The 19,417-nt window shown below is 38.8% G+C and overlaps 5 protein-coding genes across 6 annotated transcripts; 2 read left to right on the top strand and 3 right to left on the bottom strand.

Annotated features, from left to right (window-relative positions):
- Nucleotides 1-1,105: 1,105 nt before the first annotated feature.
- Nucleotides 1,106-4,325, bottom strand: LOC110767700 (heat shock protein 83). The gene is made up of 4 exons (XM_021971321.2): nucleotides 4,017-4,325; nucleotides 3,622-3,763; nucleotides 3,047-3,327; nucleotides 1,106-2,918 (listed from the first exon to the last, which is right to left on the bottom strand). The coding sequence occupies exons 1-4, from the start codon at nucleotides 4,152-4,154 to the stop codon at nucleotides 1,368-1,370; spliced, it is 2,112 nt and encodes a 703-aa protein (XP_021827013.1). The 5' UTR covers nucleotides 4,155-4,325; the 3' UTR covers nucleotides 1,106-1,367.
- A 497-nt stretch (nucleotides 4,326-4,822) lies between these two features.
- Nucleotides 4,823-8,271, top strand: QC (glutaminyl cyclase). The gene is made up of 11 exons (XM_021971146.2): nucleotides 4,823-5,289; nucleotides 5,377-5,433; nucleotides 5,561-5,596; nucleotides 5,802-5,866; nucleotides 6,040-6,103; nucleotides 6,413-6,530; nucleotides 6,743-6,840; nucleotides 7,082-7,152; nucleotides 7,319-7,346; nucleotides 7,563-7,617; nucleotides 7,935-8,271. The coding sequence occupies exons 1-11, from the start codon at nucleotides 5,029-5,031 to the stop codon at nucleotides 8,045-8,047; spliced, it is 966 nt and encodes a 321-aa protein (XP_021826838.1). The 5' UTR covers nucleotides 4,823-5,028; the 3' UTR covers nucleotides 8,048-8,271.
- A 146-nt stretch (nucleotides 8,272-8,417) lies between these two features.
- LOC110767770 (putative serine/threonine-protein kinase At1g01540) lies at nucleotides 8,418-11,285 on the top strand. Of its 2 annotated transcripts, XM_021971418.2 has the most exons (7): nucleotides 8,418-9,586; nucleotides 9,858-9,959; nucleotides 10,034-10,156; nucleotides 10,236-10,397; nucleotides 10,514-10,637; nucleotides 10,719-10,928; nucleotides 11,027-11,285. In XM_021971418.2, the coding sequence occupies exons 1-7, from the start codon at nucleotides 9,009-9,011 to the stop codon at nucleotides 11,054-11,056; spliced, it is 1,329 nt and encodes a 442-aa protein (XP_021827110.1). In that variant the 5' UTR covers nucleotides 8,418-9,008; the 3' UTR covers nucleotides 11,057-11,285. The 2 variants fall into 2 exon arrangements, with proteins under 2 accessions (XP_021827110.1, XP_088104945.1); XM_088248819.1 differs by having other exon boundaries at nucleotides 10,719-11,285.
- A 69-nt stretch (nucleotides 11,286-11,354) lies between these two features.
- Nucleotides 11,355-14,079, bottom strand: LOC110767587 (putative polygalacturonase). The gene is made up of 6 exons (XM_021971169.2): nucleotides 13,766-14,079; nucleotides 13,165-13,491; nucleotides 12,737-12,857; nucleotides 12,464-12,638; nucleotides 12,247-12,317; nucleotides 11,355-12,160 (listed from the first exon to the last, which is right to left on the bottom strand). The coding sequence occupies exons 1-6, from the start codon at nucleotides 13,790-13,792 to the stop codon at nucleotides 11,457-11,459; spliced, it is 1,425 nt and encodes a 474-aa protein (XP_021826861.2). The 5' UTR covers nucleotides 13,793-14,079; the 3' UTR covers nucleotides 11,355-11,456.
- A 1,408-nt stretch (nucleotides 14,080-15,487) lies between these two features.
- Nucleotides 15,488-18,108, bottom strand: LOC110767586 (putative polygalacturonase). Its single transcript, XM_021971168.2, has 6 exons — nucleotides 17,996-18,108; nucleotides 17,478-17,804; nucleotides 16,915-17,035; nucleotides 16,643-16,817; nucleotides 16,393-16,463; nucleotides 15,488-16,304 (listed from the first exon to the last, which is right to left on the bottom strand). Exons 1-6 carry the CDS (start codon nucleotides 18,020-18,022, stop codon nucleotides 15,601-15,603), a joined length of 1,425 nt encoding a protein of 474 aa, XP_021826860.2. The 5' UTR covers nucleotides 18,023-18,108; the 3' UTR covers nucleotides 15,488-15,600.
- Nucleotides 18,109-19,417: the final 1,309 nt, after the last annotated feature.

Raw genomic sequence — 19,417 nt, 5'->3', positions numbered from 1 at the left:
CCTAATTTTTTTTTTTAAAGAAAAGAAAAATGTGAGTGCTTGAGGCAAAATTATTAGAATGTAGAAGACAATAATTGATGTGAATTTTATTTTCTAATTTAACATTAAGTCTAAGAAAAATCATATTTTCCAATTCGGTTTATGAAATAAATTCAATGAAAATTTTCATTGCCGGCCAAACTATAACATATTCGATTTGTTTTGTGAAATCTTATTGACAGAATGTGATATTATTTTTCGCTATCATTTGAAGAAGAAAAAAATGGTCCTTGGCGCCACATACCTTAAAGAAAACTAATTGTTATGACAAACATTCTCGCAAAATAGAAATACATTATGGCTTTTGGGAACTTTGGTAGTCATTAGTAAGTTTGCTCGATGATATAACTTTTATTCATTTTTGTGTATTTAATATTTTAAGAGATGGAAAGATTTTTTGGTTGATATTTCTCAGCTCCAAGTTAGCATCGAAGGGAGGGTTTTCTTTCTTTTTCTTGTTTCCTTAATTAGGTTGGTATCAACTATCACGGCATTGCCATTTTCGGAAACTCGGTTGGTATTTTGCACATATCCATAAAAAAAGCAACGCTGAAAAAGGCCTCTCTGGAGAAAGGGACAGAATTTGCAGAAGGAAATGTAAATTCTGCTGCAATGGACAGGCAAATTTATTCTGATTCATATGCAGCAGTCAGCGCATTGAGGAAACGTGAGCCCGAAGCAAAGCACTCCAGGGCCTTGCCTATCCAGTTCATGCCCAAAACCAGTCTACAAGATCAGCGCAGAACATGGCCCAACTAAAATAAAACCAGAACACCTTCTTCCTTGGCCCAAAATTGCACTATGTCCACACTGAGGTACAACATGTCGTACAATTGAATTACTAGTCATGCAAATGCTTTAGTCATTTGATTCGGTGCTGCTACTGCTGCTGCATGAGTGATTTCCACAGCGAGGAGACAATGCTAGGTTGGCCATGATGCCTGCCGCCATAACTTTTCCTACTTAAGTACACAAATTACTCAAGGAAAGAAGATGCAATTAAAAAGAATTTGTTAGCAAAATGTAAAGAGAAAATATTGAATTGAACTTTAGGAAGCACGCAGGGTTGGAGAATTCCCAAATTATATTGACTTTGTAACAGAGTTCAGAATTTAAGCACAACTACACGACTCCACACTCTCCGACTCAAAAAAAAAAAAAAAAAAAAACCTATGGGACTTAAAAAGACACTATTCAACAAAAAAGAACGAAAAAGACACCACAGCCACAGGAGCACCTTCCTCCCATAAACCAGACACTTCACTACGTTCAAATACCCAAAATATCCACAAGCTCAAAACCAATTTACTCCTCAAAATGTAGATGATTTAGTCGACCTCCTCCATCTTGCTCTCCTCAGCACCATCTTCCTCCAAAGCAGGCATGTCAGCATCTTCCCCAGCAGTCTCCTCGTCATCAAGGCTAAGCCCCAGCTTCAGCATCCTGTGAATTCTCGCTGCAAAAGTGTTTGGATCATCCAGGCTGAAACCAGAGGTCAACAGGGCCGTCTCGAACAGCAGCAGCACAAGGTCCTTCACAGACTTGTCGTTCTTGTCAGCCTCTGCCCTCTTCCTCAGCTCCTCCATAATTCCGTTGTCGGGGTTGATCTCCATTGTCTTCTTGCTGGACATGTACGAGCTCATGCTGTTGTCCCTCAGAGCCTGAGCCTTCATGATCCTCTCCATGTTCGCGGTCCAGCCATATTCTCCGGTCACCAAGCAGCAAGGAGAGTCCACAATTCTGTCAGAGACCACCACCTTCTCAACCCTGTCGCCCAAAATGTCCTTGATGGTCTTGCAGAGGTTCTCAAAGGACTTCTTTTTCTCCTCCTTTTTCTTCTTCTCTTCCTCAGTCTCATCGTCAAGCTTGAGGCCTTCCTTGGTTGCAGAGACCAGCTTCTTGCCATCATATTCCTTCAATTGCCCAACAGCATACTCATCAATCGCGTCCACCATAAAAAGGACTTCATAGCCCTTCTTCTTGAGGCGTTCCAGGAACGGAGAGTTCTCCACTGCCTTCTTGCTCTCACCAGTGATGTAGTAGATGTCCTTCTGACCCTCCTTCATTCTTGTCACATAGTCCTTCAGGCTTGTCAACTCCTCGCCACTCTTGGTTGAGTGGAATCGGAGAAGGTCGGCAAGCTTGGCTCTGTTCTGGCTGTCTTCATGGATTCCCAATTTCAAGTTCTTGGAGAATGCCTCATAGAACTTCTGGTAGTCCTCCTTGTTCTCAGCAATCTCATTGAACATCTCGATACACTTCTTCACAAGGTTCTTCCTGATCACCTTCAAGATCTTGTTCTGTTGTAGCATCTCACGAGAGATGTTGAGAGGCAAATCATCAGAGTCTACAACACCCTTGACGAAACCTAGATACTCTGGGATGAGCTCCTCACAGTTGTCCATGATGAACACTCTCCTCACATAGAGCTTAATGTTGTTCATCTTCTTCCTGGTGTCAAAGAGGTCAAATGGAGCCCTCTTCGGAACAAAGAGAATTGCCTTGAACTCAAGCTGTCCTTCAACAGAGAAGTGCTTGACAGCAAGGTGCTCCTCCCAGTCATTGGTCAAGCTCTTGTAGAAGGAAGCGTATTCATCCTTGGTAATTTCCTCAGGCTTGCGCAGCCAAATGGGTTTCTGCTTGTTGATGAGCTGCCACTCGTGAGAAACCTCCTTGACCTTCTTCTTCTTGGATTTTTTCTCCTTTTCCTCATCAACCTCCTCAACATCTCCTTCCTCTTCCTTCTTGGGTTCGTCGTCTTCATCATCACTGATCTCTTTCTCAGAAGTCTTCTCAGTCCAGAGGTATATGGGGTAGCTGATGAACTCAGAGTGCTTCTTCACGAGGTCCTTGATCCTCCTCTCTTCCAAGTATTCCAACTGTTCATAAACATGACCTTGAATCAATACTCAATTCTTATTTTCATCCTTTTACAATGAAACAATAGCACATTGAATTATCTAGCAATGCTCACATAGGGGACTAATTAGTTGGTTTAGTTTTTTACCTGGTCCTCCTTGAGGAAGAGGGTGATCTTGGTACCCCTGCCAAGCTGTTCACCATTGACATCCCTAGTGACAGTGAAGGAACCACCAGCCTGTGATTCCCAGATGTATTGCTCGTCATCATTGTGCTTTGTAGTTACAATGACCTTCTCAGCAACAAGATAGGCGGAGTAGAAACCAACACCGAACTGTCCAATCATGCTCACATCGGCTCCAGCTTGCAATGCCTCCATAAATTCCTTGGTGCCAGACCTTGCAATTGTACCCAAGTTGTTCACCAAATCTACAAATATCGATTGCAATTAGATCATCTATTGACATAATCACAGGGCTTTAAACAATCCATAAATTGGATAGTTTCCTTTATAGAGATAGTAAACAATATTTTTGGTTCTTGATAAATCTAAGTAATTAGAAATACAACAAACATATTTTACAACATAGTCAGAAAACAAAAGAAGGAATTGAGGCAGGAACTAGCTTAATATGGTATGCACAATTTTTCACTAACTAATCCTTCCACATTCTGGCAATGTATCAATAAGAGAACTAGAATAACAGAACAACAGATATTTACCTGCTTTGGTCATGCCAATACCACTGTCAATGATGGAGAGCGTCTTGTTGACCTTGTCAGGTACAATCCGAATGAAAAGCTCTGGTTGAGCATCGAGCTTGCTTTTGTCCGTCAGGCTCTCAAATCGAATTTTATCCAAAGCCTACGCATAACCAAAAGCCATCAGTGTCAAAAATTCTACAAATCCAGATCCTAACAAACGAACCGATAATCCTACATTATCGCTAGAACAAGATTTAGTTCAGAAACTAGGCTTTAAAAAACAAAACATAGCAATTTAATGGAACATTTTGGAAGAAAATTGATCCAAATTACTAAGAATTGTTTATTATAATAACATGAAAATAGTTGGAGAAGCAAAATGAAAACATCAACAGAGAGAGAGAGTGGCTCACATCAGAGGAATTGCTGATGAGTTCTCGAAGGAAAATCTCCTTGTTGCTGTAGAAGGTGTTGATGATCAAACTCAGAAGCTGGTTGATCTCAGCCTGGAAGGCGAAGGTCTCTGCATCAGCCATCTGAACGTCCGCCATTGCGATGATAAAGCGAGAGAAAATTAAAGCTTGTTTTAAAGGGAAAGCAAAGCAGAAGAGTCTGAACGTAGAGATTGAGCGATTTCGATTCTGATTACTGATGAATTAGGCTGAGCAAATGAAGAGGCTTTTATAAAGAAGAGGAAGCGGTTGGTTACTGTGCTTCTGGATTCTTCTACCCTTCTCTCGACTTCTATAATCTCCCGCGTATGTTGGCCTACTGGGAACGACGTCGTATAAAGCGGAAGAGTTTGGCTAACGTGCTCGTATCGAGTCAGTTGAATTCGAGAAGTGAGTGTATCGAGAAGGTTCTCTCTTCATTTTGTTAAGTCGATTGCTCTCGAACGTTCTTCCCGGCTAAACCGTTTTCCTATGACGTCACCGCGGGCCCCACCGCGTGTAACAGCTGAACGGCCCAAAGCTAGCACATCAGCCCTCTGTTCTGTGTGGACCAAAACAGCGACGGCCCAGTAGCGGTATGATCATTGGAGATATGGCCCATAAAGTAAATTAATACTGGACATAAATAATAAGCATGAATTTTTTTTTTTTTTTCTGAGGAAGTGAAATTATAATCTCCTTTTCTTTTAGGAAGTGAAATTATATTTTTGTCTTAAGAAGTGAAATGATCCATATTTTATAATTTAAGACTTTAACATGAAAAATGTTGGAGAATAAATAAAAAGAAAAAAGAAGTGGCGGGGTTCCAAAGCGGCAGATAAATAATAGGTAACTCGTGGACCAACGGTCAACTCAACGGCACCAACCCCGGCGCATTTTAGCGCAAGAGTGCCGTTTCCGTCCCGCAAAATCACTCAGCAGCACAGCTTGCGCTCTAAAAACCCTAATTGATCCATGATCGGGCCTCGGTTTCATGGCCACCGGATCGCATAGGAGGAAGCTAAATAAGCGATCGGATCCCAGGCCTTACACTCCCATGGCTGCTCGGCCCAAGTCCTCAAACTACAGAAAAACCTCTCTGATCCTCTCCGTCGTTCTCATTGTTGGCGTTTTTATTCTTCTGGGCATTTCTTCGAGCATTTGGAGTAACGTCAGTTTCTCTGCCGTTTCCGCCAGCATTTTCTCAATCGAGGTAGTCAATGAGTTCCCTCACGATCCCAACGCCTTCACCCAGGTAATCCTAGTTGTTAAATTTTCAGAGGTGTGCTTGTAAAATTACTTTGAAATTTACATTTACGAATTGTGGGCTGTTTGTTTTCAGGGGCTTCTTTATGCTGGAAATGATATCTTATTCGAGTCCACTGGTCTTTATGGGAAGGTGAGTTTGCCTCAGTAAAACATTTGTATCAGTAAAAAAAAAAAACCAAAGATCTACATGATTTCTTGCATTGACGCCTGGCTTGAATTTTGTTTCTGAGATTCATCTCTTCTTTCCATTGTTTCAGTCATCAGTGCGCAAGGTAGCTCTTCAAACAGGGAAGGTAAAGGTTTTTTAATTTCCTTGTTCAGTCATGTTAACTGATCCTCTTGATTCATAGTTAATTGGTTAGCAAGTTGAATTGTTACTTGTACAATTGTACATAGGCCATAGTGACAAATGTTCAATTATATTGGGTGCTTGGTTGGGACATTGCCAAAGTTTAGATTGTTTATGTCTAAATCCAATATTGGTTTTGGTACCTGCAGGTTGAAGTTCTTCAGAAGATGGATGCTTCTTATTTTGGAGAGGGATTAACTCTCCTTGGTGAAAGGTCTGAAAAGAAAATCATGTTGAATTGTGTTTTGTCATTGATTCAGTTAATAAATAAACGCAAGCTGACATTGAGTAGCAATTTTCTTTGATTTTTCATTCTATATTTATGATATGATGACATCTAAAAGCGTCCCAAATTGCTAATCTAGCCATTTATATGTTCTTTTGTAGGCTATTCCAAGTAACTTGGTTGACGAAATATGGTTTCATATATGACCGAAAAAATTTAAGCAAAGTTTGTGCTTTTCCTTTATTCCTTTCAAAATATGTTTATCGTTATATCATATTTATTATTCTTTTTATCAAGCTGATTTACAAGGAAATGAATAAAAAACGGAAGACAGTTTAAATAGTGTCATCATATGACTCTGCTTCTGTAGTCTTTGAGTTTTAGGTTCAGTGCTTAGATATTTAATTTTTCTGATGTTAAAATTGACCAACTTAAATCAATTCTATTAAGTTTGACCTTAAACTGAGAATTGAAACTCCTGTGAAATGTGGTTCCTGATCCATAATAACTTGCTTTACTTTTTGCACAATACAGTTTGAGAAGTTCACTCATAAGATGCATGATGGTTGGGGACTGGCTACTGATGGGAAAGTGTTATTTGGAAGTGATGGCTCGTCAGTGTTGTACAAGATTGACCCTCAAACGTTGAAAGGTTTCTTTTGTATATAACATCAATCCATTTTTTTCTTTTACTCTGTGTTCATTTGCTTGTTTTATTTTTTTTCTGTATAACTGTTGTATTTTTGTTTTATGCTTTACCTATATCTGATGACCTGTTTATCTCCTCCAAAGTAGTGATAGTTCAATTTGCTTGATAATTCTGTTTTTTTATTTATTATAATAGTTATGTCATATTTCATGCAGTGACTGACAAACGTATTGTCAAATACAAAGATCATGAAGTGCACAACCTCAATGAGTTGGAGTTTGTAAAAGGCGAAGTTTGGGCAAACGTTTATCAGGTCAGCTTTTCATCGTCAAATGATTTATGGTTGTTTCGTTTGTAATTTACTTTTAAAATATTATAATATATATATAGAGAGAGAGTTCTGTTTTTCTGGGGATGTTAATAGGAGCATTGGCATATGACATGACTTCCTTATGGAATAATATGGGCTACATGTGGACAACAGAAAATATCAGTTATGATGTGCAGATGGAAAAATATACGTGTCTTGAAATGCCTTATGTTGCCTTGTGTAGACTGACTGCATTGCTAGAATCTCGCATGAAGATGGCAGGGTGCTTGGATGGATTCTCCTTCCAAATTTAAGGTTTTCCTGTTCATTCCTTTTCCTTTATCTAATTATTAACTTTTCAGTCTCTTTAGTCTAAGTACAAGGAGTATCATGTTCTGTTGTCTTTCTTGGGAGGCCCTTTTTTGGGGTTCATTTCATGGGTGTTTCATTTAATGGCTTTTATATTATTTCTGCCTTACAGGGAAGGCTTACTAGCATCTGGGAATCATGTAAGCCCTTGAACCAAAGACGATATCTTACTTATGTTTTCACTGCTTTTTCTAGTGCCAATTGCTATACAATGTATGATCTGTATGAGTTCCTTGAAACGCTAGGCAGTATGAAAATTCTTGAAGACACTTTGCATATGCACAGTTTCATTCTTCTTGAAATTATACATGTCAAACTAATAATTTACTTATTATTAATTTTAATATCTTAAACAGGGTATTGATGTTCTAAACGGCATTGCATGGGATAGTGACAAAAAACGTATCTTTGGTAAGCTCCAACAGTTGGCTTTCTATGAATTCATGTCATTTTGATTGTGCTCTACCCAGTGCTCAAGAAAAATTGATGGAATCCCTGAAATGATTACCAACATTAGGAAGAATGGTTATCCTCTTTTGGTATAGAATTGATTGAAATAATTCACGAACTGGGTTATGGATTGAACTCAATGTGCATCGAATTGCAATTATTGGGAGCGTCTAGGAATTGTGTTTCTGTCTAGGTGCTTCATCTGATGATATGTGTCGTGTTTCTTGGGGTTGTGGTATTCTCTTTTTCTCTATGTACTAACCTATATGTTTTGGCAGTGACCGGAAAACTTTGGCCGAAGCTTTATGAGATCAAGCTACATCCAATAAAGAAACATTTCAGAGATGGAGCCATTGAGGAGCTCTGCCTGCGGAGGCCATTCCATTTTTGAAGCCATAAAGAGAGCCAGCTCCATTGTAAGGCTGGGCAGGGTAGGGCAGGGCATACGTCCAATGGGATTTTTGATTTTGCATTGTGATATACAATATTTTGCAATTTCAGCCCACACAAAGGACCAGAAATCAGTTGGAGAACTGCCTTGTAAGTTGTAAGATTCTGGAAAGAAGCGTTTAATTGGCGAGTGAATGAACAATTTCAGAGTTATTGGAATTCTAATTCCCAGTGACGTATAGTTCAGCTCTTTCTCTTTCTGTTTGTTGTGCTTTGCTTGTGAGGATGTTGATTGGGAGATTGACAATTATACCCAATATAGGAGCCCAAATTCTAAAAATACTATATATGAAATGGACTTTAGAAACACACCCAAAGTCCATTTATAACATAACAAAAAGGCTTTTAACTTCTTTTAAATTACAAAACTGCCATTGATTTCTTAAAACAAAACCTCATAAAAAAGTCCAAAACACTCAATAGGGCATCAAAGTAATTTAATAATCAAAATTAAATTCAATAGGGCCAGCTGTCATTTTTTGGGTTTTTTTTGGGTTTGTTTATAGAAATTAAATGGTGTAGGGTTTATTTATAGTTTTAGTGCTAAGAATGGGTATATGACTAAATATCTCAACAAGAAAAAAACGCATGTCATTTTATTAGGTGGGCTGGTGGACAAGTATCAATTGGAGAGTCCGAGTAGAAAATTCAAAAAAAAAAAAAAAAAAGAGTGGCGATTTACCAGATAAACAAAGAAACGGCAATTTTTGAAGTGGCAGGAACCTGTTGGTTGATTTTCCCGCTACTTCCGCTGATTAGTTGGTACTAAAGATTTGAAATTTACCCAAGTGATATGGATTAACCCAACTTCCTGTGTGTAGCTCTTTCTGCTCAAAGACCCCATCACTCATGCCACTGCTATTTGCTAAGCTCCCTCTCTCTCCCTTTCTCTCTCTGAGAACATGTCCTCTAGTGCATTGTCTCTCAAGAAAAAGCTCTTGAAGCCAACCTCATTTTTTGGTGTCAAGTTATGGGTTTTGCTTGTAATCTTCATTGTTCTATTCACAGTTCTCACTCTTATAGTCTTCCTGCTCTGTGTCATCCATTACCGTCGTCAAAAATCCTACAAATCCCGTTTTTGCTTCCAAAATCCCATAGCTTCCAAAAATCCAAACAATGCATATTGTAGTTCATCCCTTGATCGGAGGCTGCTTTCGCTTAACCTTTCGGAAATTGGGATGAACAGCGGGAAGCTGCGGCAACATCATGGACAGCTGTTTTCAGATCAGTTGTCCTCTACTCAGCAGGCTAGTGGGAGAATCCAAAATAGTTATGTGACTGACTTGGAATCGGTTTCTAGGTACTCACCAATGGTGAAGGATGTGTGGAGGGGCAACAAGTTCAGTCTGGGGGAGCTTGAGGTAGCAACAAACAGGTTTTCGAAAGAGAATCTGATTGGCAATGGAGATTATGGAATTGTTTATCATGGCATTCTGTTTGATAATACTCGCGTGGCAGTGAAGAGGCTTGTGAGTGACAGGTACCCATTAATGAGTTAATATATAGCACCATGCCATGGCCAAGAGTGAAGAATAATATATTAGATATGATTGGAAATGATAAAATACTAAAAGAAATTTAAATTCAGAAACCCCATTGTGGTTTTCATTTTCATTTCTCTCATCGATCTCAAATAGATGAACACCAAAGTAGCTAATGCTAGGTTGCCAGAATTCATATGTTTGTGCAAGTCTTACTGGGGGGTTTCAGTTTTTGCTAAATCAAGCTTGTGTGTGATATCTTATCAACAGTTTTCAAGTCGAGGACTTCACAGCAGAAATGGAGGCAATCGGGTTTGTGAGACACAAAAATCTTGTCAAGTTGCTTGGATACCATATTGAAAGAGCATACAGGTATGAGAATTTTTCCACACTGACAAGTTTAGATGTTCAAAAGGCAGCTAATGATCTTATTTTCCTTATTTTAGATTGCTTGTGAATGAGTATGTAGATAACAAAAATCTGCAGCATTGGCTTCATGAATGCTCCACACAAGTCAGCCCTCTAACATGGAGCATTCGGGTGAAAATAATCCAAGGAATAGCAAAAGGGTAAGATCCGACATATCTAAATTATATTCCATTAGACGAATTTGTGGTCGTATAATTTGAAGTGAGTGTGGTTCTGCAGATTGGCCTACCTTCATGAGGATATTGAACCAAAAGTCCTACATAGAACACTAACATCTAGCAATGTACTGCTTGATCACCAGTGGGATCCTAAGATCTCAGATTTTGGCCTTGCTAAGCTCTACAATCCTGAGTGGGGGATCACTATACTGGAATCACTAGGGTCAGTTTCTTTCCTTGTGGAAAACTATATATGCCTGCTCATTTTCACCATTGGAACATATTACTTGTGAATTCTTGATGATTTCCTTCTCATTCTAAAATTGCATGAAACTCCAGTTACATTGATCCAGAATATGCTGCCACTGGTGATTTCACACAGGGGTCCGATGTTTATAGCTTTGGGGTACTTATCATGGAGACCATATCTGGGAGGAACCCTATAGATCGCAGTCAACCGCAAGTATGAATTCCTAATTTCAAAACTTTAAGGTGTTTTTGTTGTTCAACCTTTGATATCCGAACAATGACTCCTGAATTGCAGCCATATCTAGTTGACTGGTTAAAGTCCATGGTTGCCAGTCAAAAAATTGCTTGTGTGGTGGATCCTAAGTTGCCAGAGAAGCCCTCTTCAAAGGAACTCAAAAGGGTACTTTTGGTTGCTCTTCGCTGCGTTGATCCCGATTTAGAACATAGGCCTAGAATGGGAGAAGTTATTCACATGCTTGAGCCGCGTGACTTGCTACTCTGTGATGTAAGAACAAGTATTTTTCCCCTTTTTTTCTCCTTAATTCTCTCATATGTTTCATTTTCTGAATGACTTGTATGCATATCATTGTCCCTACAATGAAGGATCAATGGCTTAAGAAAGAAACTTATTAGCCAAGAGTAAAGCTTCTGCAAGAATAGCCGCCCTACAAACACATGAAAGGATAAAGCTGCAGCAAAACTGGTACCAGAAAATTGTATTGAAGTTCAACGAATGGTTCATTAGGTTGAGCCCTAAGGTATTTGTCAATCAGGAATAATTCATCTTAGAAATCTTCATAACAGAAGCTTTCCCTGTAAATTCATTAATGCAGTTGAGATTGTTACGGAGGTCATCCATTCTTTCAGATTTTCATTATCAATGGATTATTTGCTGAACAAATGGATAGTCTATAGAAAAAAGAAGGAAATCTTGAAAAACTACTTTAATTTTATTGTCATTCAGACTCCTAATATTTGAAACATAGGATGCTACCTCATTTGAGCATCAAAATTCCCATATAATACATGACTCTCAGAAGAAAGGGAGACTGGCAGAACATGTCACCAACTTAACATCTTCAATCGCCAACCTATCTTCCGGGAAAGGACAATCGACGACTTCTTTCTTCTGCGGCAACAAATCGCATGCCTTTGGAGTCACATTGCTTGTAACTCCCGCAATATCAGTACAGTTCCATTGTAATTTCTTGGGCTTCTCAGTCAATGCGATAGTCACATTAGAAATGCAAATTCCCTTGAAATGATCATTAGGAATTCCCTCCAGCCTTGCAGAGTAAGTAACATTCTCAGCCTCAACCTGTTTGTAGTTGATGTTCTCGATCAAAGGCAATGCCTTAGGATCAAAGCCAGGGTCTGGGTGAGACCCATAAGAGCCAGTCATCCAGAAAACGTACTTCATAGTCTTGAGGGTCATTCTTCTCACAAATATGTCTTTGACATAACCTCCTCTTCCTTGGGCAGTTTTGATCCTTACACTGGATTGAGTGCTAAGGGCTGTGATGTCCTCAGCTCGAACGTCGTGAATTCCACCGGACATCTCACTGCCTAGAGCAATGGTAGCACTGTCAGGTGAAATGCACGTAAGTCTTCTGATCACAAGGTGCTCCGTTGGGATCCCGACTTTGATCCCGTATTGGTCCCATCCACTCTTTACTGCAATGCAGTCATCCCCAGAGACTATGAAGCAGTCTTCAATTCTAGTTTGTGAGCATGAATCTGAAAATGGAGCAAAAATAGGTACATATTAACTATGTTCAAATATAACCAAGGAGACATAACAAAGTGGAAGCAAATTAACCAACCTGGGTCTATGCCATCTGTGTTAGGAGAGTTAATTGGTGCAAGGATAGTGAGCCCTTGTATTGTTATATTGCTGCAAATTAAAACCAGAATATATACATATCAGATCAGTATTCTGGCTAGTGCTTTTAAAAAAAAAAACACTTATAAACCAATGTGCTTCTTATAAAAGCTTTCTCAAACGAGCCCTAACTAGGGTAGAAAAATGATCAAACATACCTGCTGTATATGGGATGGACAAACCAGGAAGGAGAATTGACCAAAGTAAGATTTGATATTTGGATTTGATTAGAGTACATGATCTCAATCATGTAAGGTCGGGTTTCATTCAATTGACCTGCTTTGAACTTTTTCCACCAAGAAGCACCTTGCCCATCGATGGTGCCATTGTTACCTAAACAATAGTGGTACAATACCAATTTAGTCATTAACATAATTGACCCAAAATCACAGTAAAATTAAAATAATTAAATCTGATTTGAGATTAATTACCAGTAATTACGACATCGGTGAGGTTTGTTCCAAAAATGAGACTGCTAAACCTTCCACCAGGGGCATCTCTGCCTCTCCCATATGAAGGCAAGACTGAAACAAGAGGCCACTCTGACTCATCCTGAAAATTTGGTCATTCAAAATGTTCAATAATTTAATGGTAAAGGTGGTGAAAAATATTTGGCTAATAGGAGCAAAAGTTTTTCACAAAAAATGAAAAAGAGAAATTAAAGTTAACGACTTGACTTCCTGCGTGCATACAAAACATAGTAAGAAAGTACTGCTTTTCCTATGTTTGTAGATTACTAGGTCGGGGATGTTTGTCTAGCTAATTCTATGGTAGAAGAATGGTAATTACAATCAATTAAGCCTAAAATATTCAAGAAATTAAGGAAATATGTCGACCAAAAAGGGCAAGAGAATTAAACCTGAGTTGCAAGAATAACAGCATCCTTGTGGAGGAAAAGGGTGAAATGGCTGGTGAGGTTGAAGCTCCCGGTGAGCCACTTCCCCGGTGGCACGATAAGCTGTGCTCCGCCGTCGGATGCACTCTGGCTTAGATGATGAATGGCCGCCTTGAAGGCCTTTGTGTTGGATGTTTTGCCATCGCCAACGGCTCCAAAATCAGTCAAAAGAGCACTGTGCTTTCGACAGCTAAGGGCAGAGTACTTGACCGTGCCCCCATTCGCCGGTGTTCTACATTCTGCGGCTCTTAGGAAAAACAATCCCAGTATAAAAAAGATTGCTCCAGAAACCTGTGATTAGAGAATAACAACAACAAAAAAGAACACATACTGTTATTATCCATGTCATATTCATGAGAAAAACCCAGAGATTTATTATATATAGAGGAAACCATGCGTTGTAAAAAATTATATGAGACACATCAAAAACCCCCAAGCATCTATTGTCATGATCATATTCAACCCAGAAAACAAAAAACCAAGCCAACAAAAATAAGAAAATTGAATGTAATTTGTTAGACAAAATAACAGTGAGATCATATAATACGGTGGAAAAGAAACGTACATTGGACATCTTGGATTTTCCGTCCATGGTCTGGAAGTGAAGGAATTGTTGTACAAAACTGTAATTAACCTGACCTTTTGAAACTTATGCGTTATGTCAGACAATAAGAATACGGGGTAATTTTCTGTATGTTATTCTTCTCCGACATGGAGGAATATATAAGGATGTAGAAAATCATGAGTTACAATAGGAAATAAATCCTAAACACAATAGGATTAAAATAAAAGGAATATACAACTCATGTCAACACATAATCCCAAACCAAACAGTAAATACCTAAATTTAAGTAAAGTAAAATCAGACTTGCAAGGAAAGTGTATATAGGCTGCATCTACTACATGTGGATTATGTTTCAAATCAATAATCAACGTATATGGGTCTTTGTTGCATTTGTTGGCTTGTCTCTTCATCTTTCTTTGGGAGATGATGAGACATATTGAGAACTGTTACCTCACCTAAACCTAATTCCCTCACCTAAAAACCTAATTCCCTCACCATTTGCATTGCCTGTTGAATAACAGAAAGTTTTTGCTTTTGGCATACCCATGTGTCTTATCCATGTCATGTCTAATGAAACCATTTTTCTCTGTTTGGAAAATAAAGCGATAATATTAATACACACGAGCACTATTGCATAAAAGTTTTTAATAATTAAGATAATTACACATTTACTTATCATGAATAGGAGAAGACATGAGTCGGAGAACTTAGATCAAGAAATTGGAATTGGATAAACTACTTCCTTGGTCAACTTGATTTTATGACATATTTACTTATCATGAAAGGGTATTGGATTGATTCCAATTCCTGCTTATCATGTGTTTACTAATACATGGGTATTGAAATAATTCCAATTTCTAACTTCCCCACGTTTACTAACACATAAGAAATAAAAAAATTATACGGGTTCCACCTTAAAATCCGTAATCGAATACCCTCAAATTTGGAAATATAATCAATTAGGGGGGAGTAGTTGATTTGTATGAAAATTCTTGAAGACACTTTGCATATGCACAATTTCATTCCTCTTGAAATCATACATCTCAAACTAAAAATTTACTTATTATCAATTTTAATGTCTTAAACAGTATTGATGTTCTAAACGGCATTGCATCGGATACTGACAAAAAACGTATCTTTGGTAAGCTCCAACAGTTGGCTTTCTATGAAATCATATAATTTTGATTGTGCTCTACCCAGTGCTCATGAAAAATTGATGGAAACCCTGAAATGATTACCAGCATTAGAAGAATGGTTATCCTCTTTTGGTTTAGAATTGATTGAAATAATTCACGAACTGGGTTATGAATCGAACTCAATGTGCATCCAATTGTAAGAATTGGGAGCGTCTAAGAATTGTGTTTCTGTCTAGGTGCTTCATCTAATGATATGTGTAATGTTTTTTGGGGTTGTGGTATTCTCTTGTTCTATATGTATTAACCCATATGTTTTGGCAGTGACCGGAAAACTATGGCCGAAGCTTTATGAGATCAAGCTACATCCAAATAAAGAAACAGTTCAGAGATGGTGCCATTGAGCAGCTCTGCCTGCGGAGGCCATTCCATTTTTTAAGCCATAAAAAGAGCCAGCTCCATTGTAAGGCTGGGCAGGGTAGGGTAGGGTAGGGCAGGGCAGGGCAGGGCATACGTCCAGTGGGATTTTTTATTTTGCATTGTGATATACATTAGTTTGCAAATGGATAGTCTACAGAAAAAAGAAGGAAATCTTGGAAAACTACTTTAATTTTATTGTCATTCAGACTCCAATCTATTTGAAACATATATAGGATGCTGTCTTTCATTTGAGCATCAAAATTATCATATAATACATGACTTTCAGAAGAAGGGGAGACTGGCAGAACATGTCACTAACTTAACATCTTCAATCGCCAACCTATCTTCCGGGAAAGGACAATCGACGACTTCTTTACTCTCCGGCAACAAATCGCATGCCTTTGGAGTCACATTGCTTGTAACTCCCGCAATATCGGTACAATTCCATTGTAATTTCTTGGGCTTCTCAGTCAATGTGACAGTCACATTAGAAATGCAAATTCCCTTGAAATGATCATTAGGAATTCCCTCCAGCCTTGCAGAGTAAGTAACATTCTCAGCCTCAACCTGTTTGTAGTTGATGTTCTCGATCAAAGGCAATGCCTTAGGATCAAAGCCAGGGTCCGGGTGAGACCCATAAGAGCCAGTCATCCAGAAAACATACTTCATAGTCTTGAGGGTCATTCTTCTCACAAATATGTCTTTGACATAACCTCCTCTTCCTTGGGCAGATTTGATCCTCACACTGGATTGAGTACTAAGGGCTGTGATGTCCTCAGCTCGAACGTCACGAATTCCACCGGACATCTCACTGCCTAGAGCAATGGTAGCACTGTCAGGTGAAATGCACGTAAGTCTTCTGATCACAAGGTGCTCCGTTGGGATCCCGACTTTGATCCCGTATTGGTCCCATCCACTCTTTACTGCAATGCAATCATCCCCAGAGACTATGAAGCAGTCTTCAATTCTTGTTTGTGAGCATGAATCTGAAAATGGAGCAAAAATAGGTAAACATATTAACTATGTTCAAATATGACCAAGGAGCCAGAACAAAGTGGAAACAAATTAACCAACCTGGGTTTATGCCATCTGTGTTAGGAGAGTCAATTGGTGCAAGGATAGTGAGCCCATGGATTGTTATATTGCTGCAAATTAAAACCAGAATATATACATATCAGAACAGTTTCATGCTAGTTCTTTTTTTTCTTTTTTTTTAATCATAAAAAAGACCCTTGTAAACCAAAGTACTTCTTATGAAAGCATTCCCAAACGAGTCCTAACTAGGATAGAAAATTGGTCATAATAGAAAAATGGTCAAACCTACGTGCTGTATGTGGGATGGACAAACCAGGAAGGAGAATTGACCAAAGTAAGATTTGAAATTTGGATTTGATTAGAGTACATGATCTCAATCATGTAGGGTCGGGTTTCATTCAATTGACCTGCTTTGAACTTTTTCCACCAAGAAGCACCTTGCCCATCGATGGTGCCGTTGTTACCTAAAAAACAATAGTGGTCCAATAATACCAATTTAGTCATTAACATAATTGACCCAAAATCACAGTAAAAATAAAATAATTAAGTCTGATATGTTACCAGTAATTACAACATCGGTGAGGTTTGTTCCAAAAATGAGACTACTAAACCTTCCACCAGGAGAATCTCTGCCTCTCCCATATGAAGGTAGGGCTGGAACAAGAGGCCACTCTGACTCATCCTGTGAATTTGGTCATGCAAAATAGTCATTAAATGGTAAAGGTGATGACCAATTGATAATTTTACATGAAAAAGATTTGGCTGAAAGAGAAATTAAAGTTGACGAGTGGACTTCCTGCATGCATACAAAGTTACTGCTTTTCCTATGTTTTTGTACATTAGTAGGTCGGAGTTTCCTGTTCTGAACTGAAATTACTAGGTCGGAGATGTTTGTCACCAAATAAGCCAATTCTATGGTAAAATGGTAATTACAATCAATTAAGCTTAAGTATATGTACAAAAAAAACTTAAAGAACAGTCGCACCAAAAAAGGCGAGAAATTAAACCTGATTTTCTAAATATAACAACCAAATAATCTAATTATATGGTATAAAGGTAATTAAGTCTAAAATATTCAAGAAATTAAGGAAATATCTCGACCAAAAAAGGCAAGAGAATTAAACCTGAGTTGCAAGAATAACAGCATCCTTGTGGAGGAAAAGGGTGAAATGGCTGGTGAGGTTGAAGCTCCCGGTGAGCCACTTCCCTGCTGGCACGATAAGCTGTGCTCCGCCGTCGGATGCACTCTGGCTTAGATGATGAATGGCCGCCTTGAAGGCCTTTGTGTTGGACGTTTTGCCATCGCCAACGGCTCCAAAATCAGTCAAAAGAGCACTGTGCTTTCGACAGCTAAGGGCAGAGTACTTGACCGTGCCCCCATTCGCTGGTGTTCTACATGCTGTGGCTCTTAGGAAAAACAATCCCAGTATAAAAAAGATTGCACCAGAAACCTGTAATTAGAGAAGAAGAAGAACAAAAACGAACGCATATTGTTATTTTCCATGCCACATTCATGAGAAGAAAAAATAAACCAGATATAGAGGAACCATGCAATTTCAAAACTTATATGATACACATCAAAATTGAAAGTAATTTGTTAGACAAAATATCAGTGAGATATAGGGGTGGAAAAGGAACGTACATTGGACAACTTGGATTTTCTGTCCATGGTTTGGAAGTGAAGGAAATGTTGTACAAAACTGTGGTGTTTAGGGACAGAGATTAGAGAATTTATATAGAGGTGCACCAATTAATTGGTTTTCGTATTCTTGGAAGGGTATCTGAATGGAGCGATTAGGCTACTAGGGGTGGATTTGAATTAATTAATTAACTCACGCGACCTTTCAAAACCTATACATGGATAAGTAGAAATCTATGAGTTACAATATAAAATAAATCTTAAATACAAATACAGTAAGAGTAAAGTAAAAAGAAACTCCGCATAAAAAATACAATCCTATTGGATTAAGGAATATAGGACTCATGTGAACACATACTCCCAAACCAAATAGTAAATACCTCCCTTTAAGTAACGTAAAATCAGACGTGTAAGGAAAGTGTATGGGGATTATGTATCAAATCAATAATCAATGTACTTTGTGCGGACGTGCAAGTTAGGAAGAAAGCAAAAAAGTATAGATTTTTTTTAATTAAATAGAGATATCAATCGATATGGCTGCCTCGCAAATTGCCCTTGTTACTGAGATTCCAAACGGACATGTTTATAACTGTATTATTTGGGCCTTTTGGGCTCCACTCGTTGGGGTTGTTATGTAAACTGATGCCTTGTTTAACAAGGAAGCATGCGGCAACCCTGGCCCACAAGCAAAGTTCATATTTAGCTATTTGGGCTCCATTCGTTGGTTTGTTTGTTTATTTTTCCTTTGGGCTGTGCAAATCAAAAATAATAAAAAAACCATGCACGTTTTGGGCTGTGTAAAAGGATGGTCGTACGTTGGAAACTATTGAATAAGATTGTTGGCTTCCATTATTATCAGGTCCACAACAACGACATCCGGTTCAAACCGGAATGACCCACAGATTCTCCAGTTGTCGGTCTAGACGACTACGAGCTTGCCACGTGTCATTCGTTACCTACCCTAACACTCGAGAGCCAATCACTGTGGCGAGAAGAAAGAAAGAGACGAAGAGAAGAGAAGACCAATCGAGTAACACCCCGAAAAAGGTTTCGAGTCTTTGAAGCGAGTGAGTGAGTGTATGCATAAACAGCCACGTGGCTTCGTATGACAGCCGATAAACTGGTAAGGTAACGCCAAAAGCCAACGCGCTGTTTGTACCAACAATCTTTTGCCCCTGCCTTGTGATTCGCTGTCGTCCTCCTTCGCAATCCTTCGGCGGCCCATCCGCTCCACAATTCCCTCGTCCCTGCCTGACATGTGTCGTTTATCACCCTCCACTTTCCCAATCCCACCCTTCTTGTTTCACTAATTTACCAAAAACACCATCCTTTTCAAAATAATATGTTTCGCTAATCACTCGGTAATTTTGGCCACGTGAATGGCGTTGTAGTAATTTAGTCCACAAATCAGGCATCTTTTTATAT

This window comes from Prunus avium, chromosome 2, assembly GCF_965620075.1.
Source record: "Prunus avium chromosome 2, drPruAviu1.hap1.1, whole genome shotgun sequence".
In the NCBI taxonomy this organism is placed as follows: Eukaryota; Viridiplantae; Streptophyta; class Magnoliopsida; order Rosales; family Rosaceae; genus Prunus; species Prunus avium.
The sequence above is the reverse complement of the archived record's forward strand: the minus strand, read 5'-3'. Positions and strand labels throughout refer to the sequence as shown.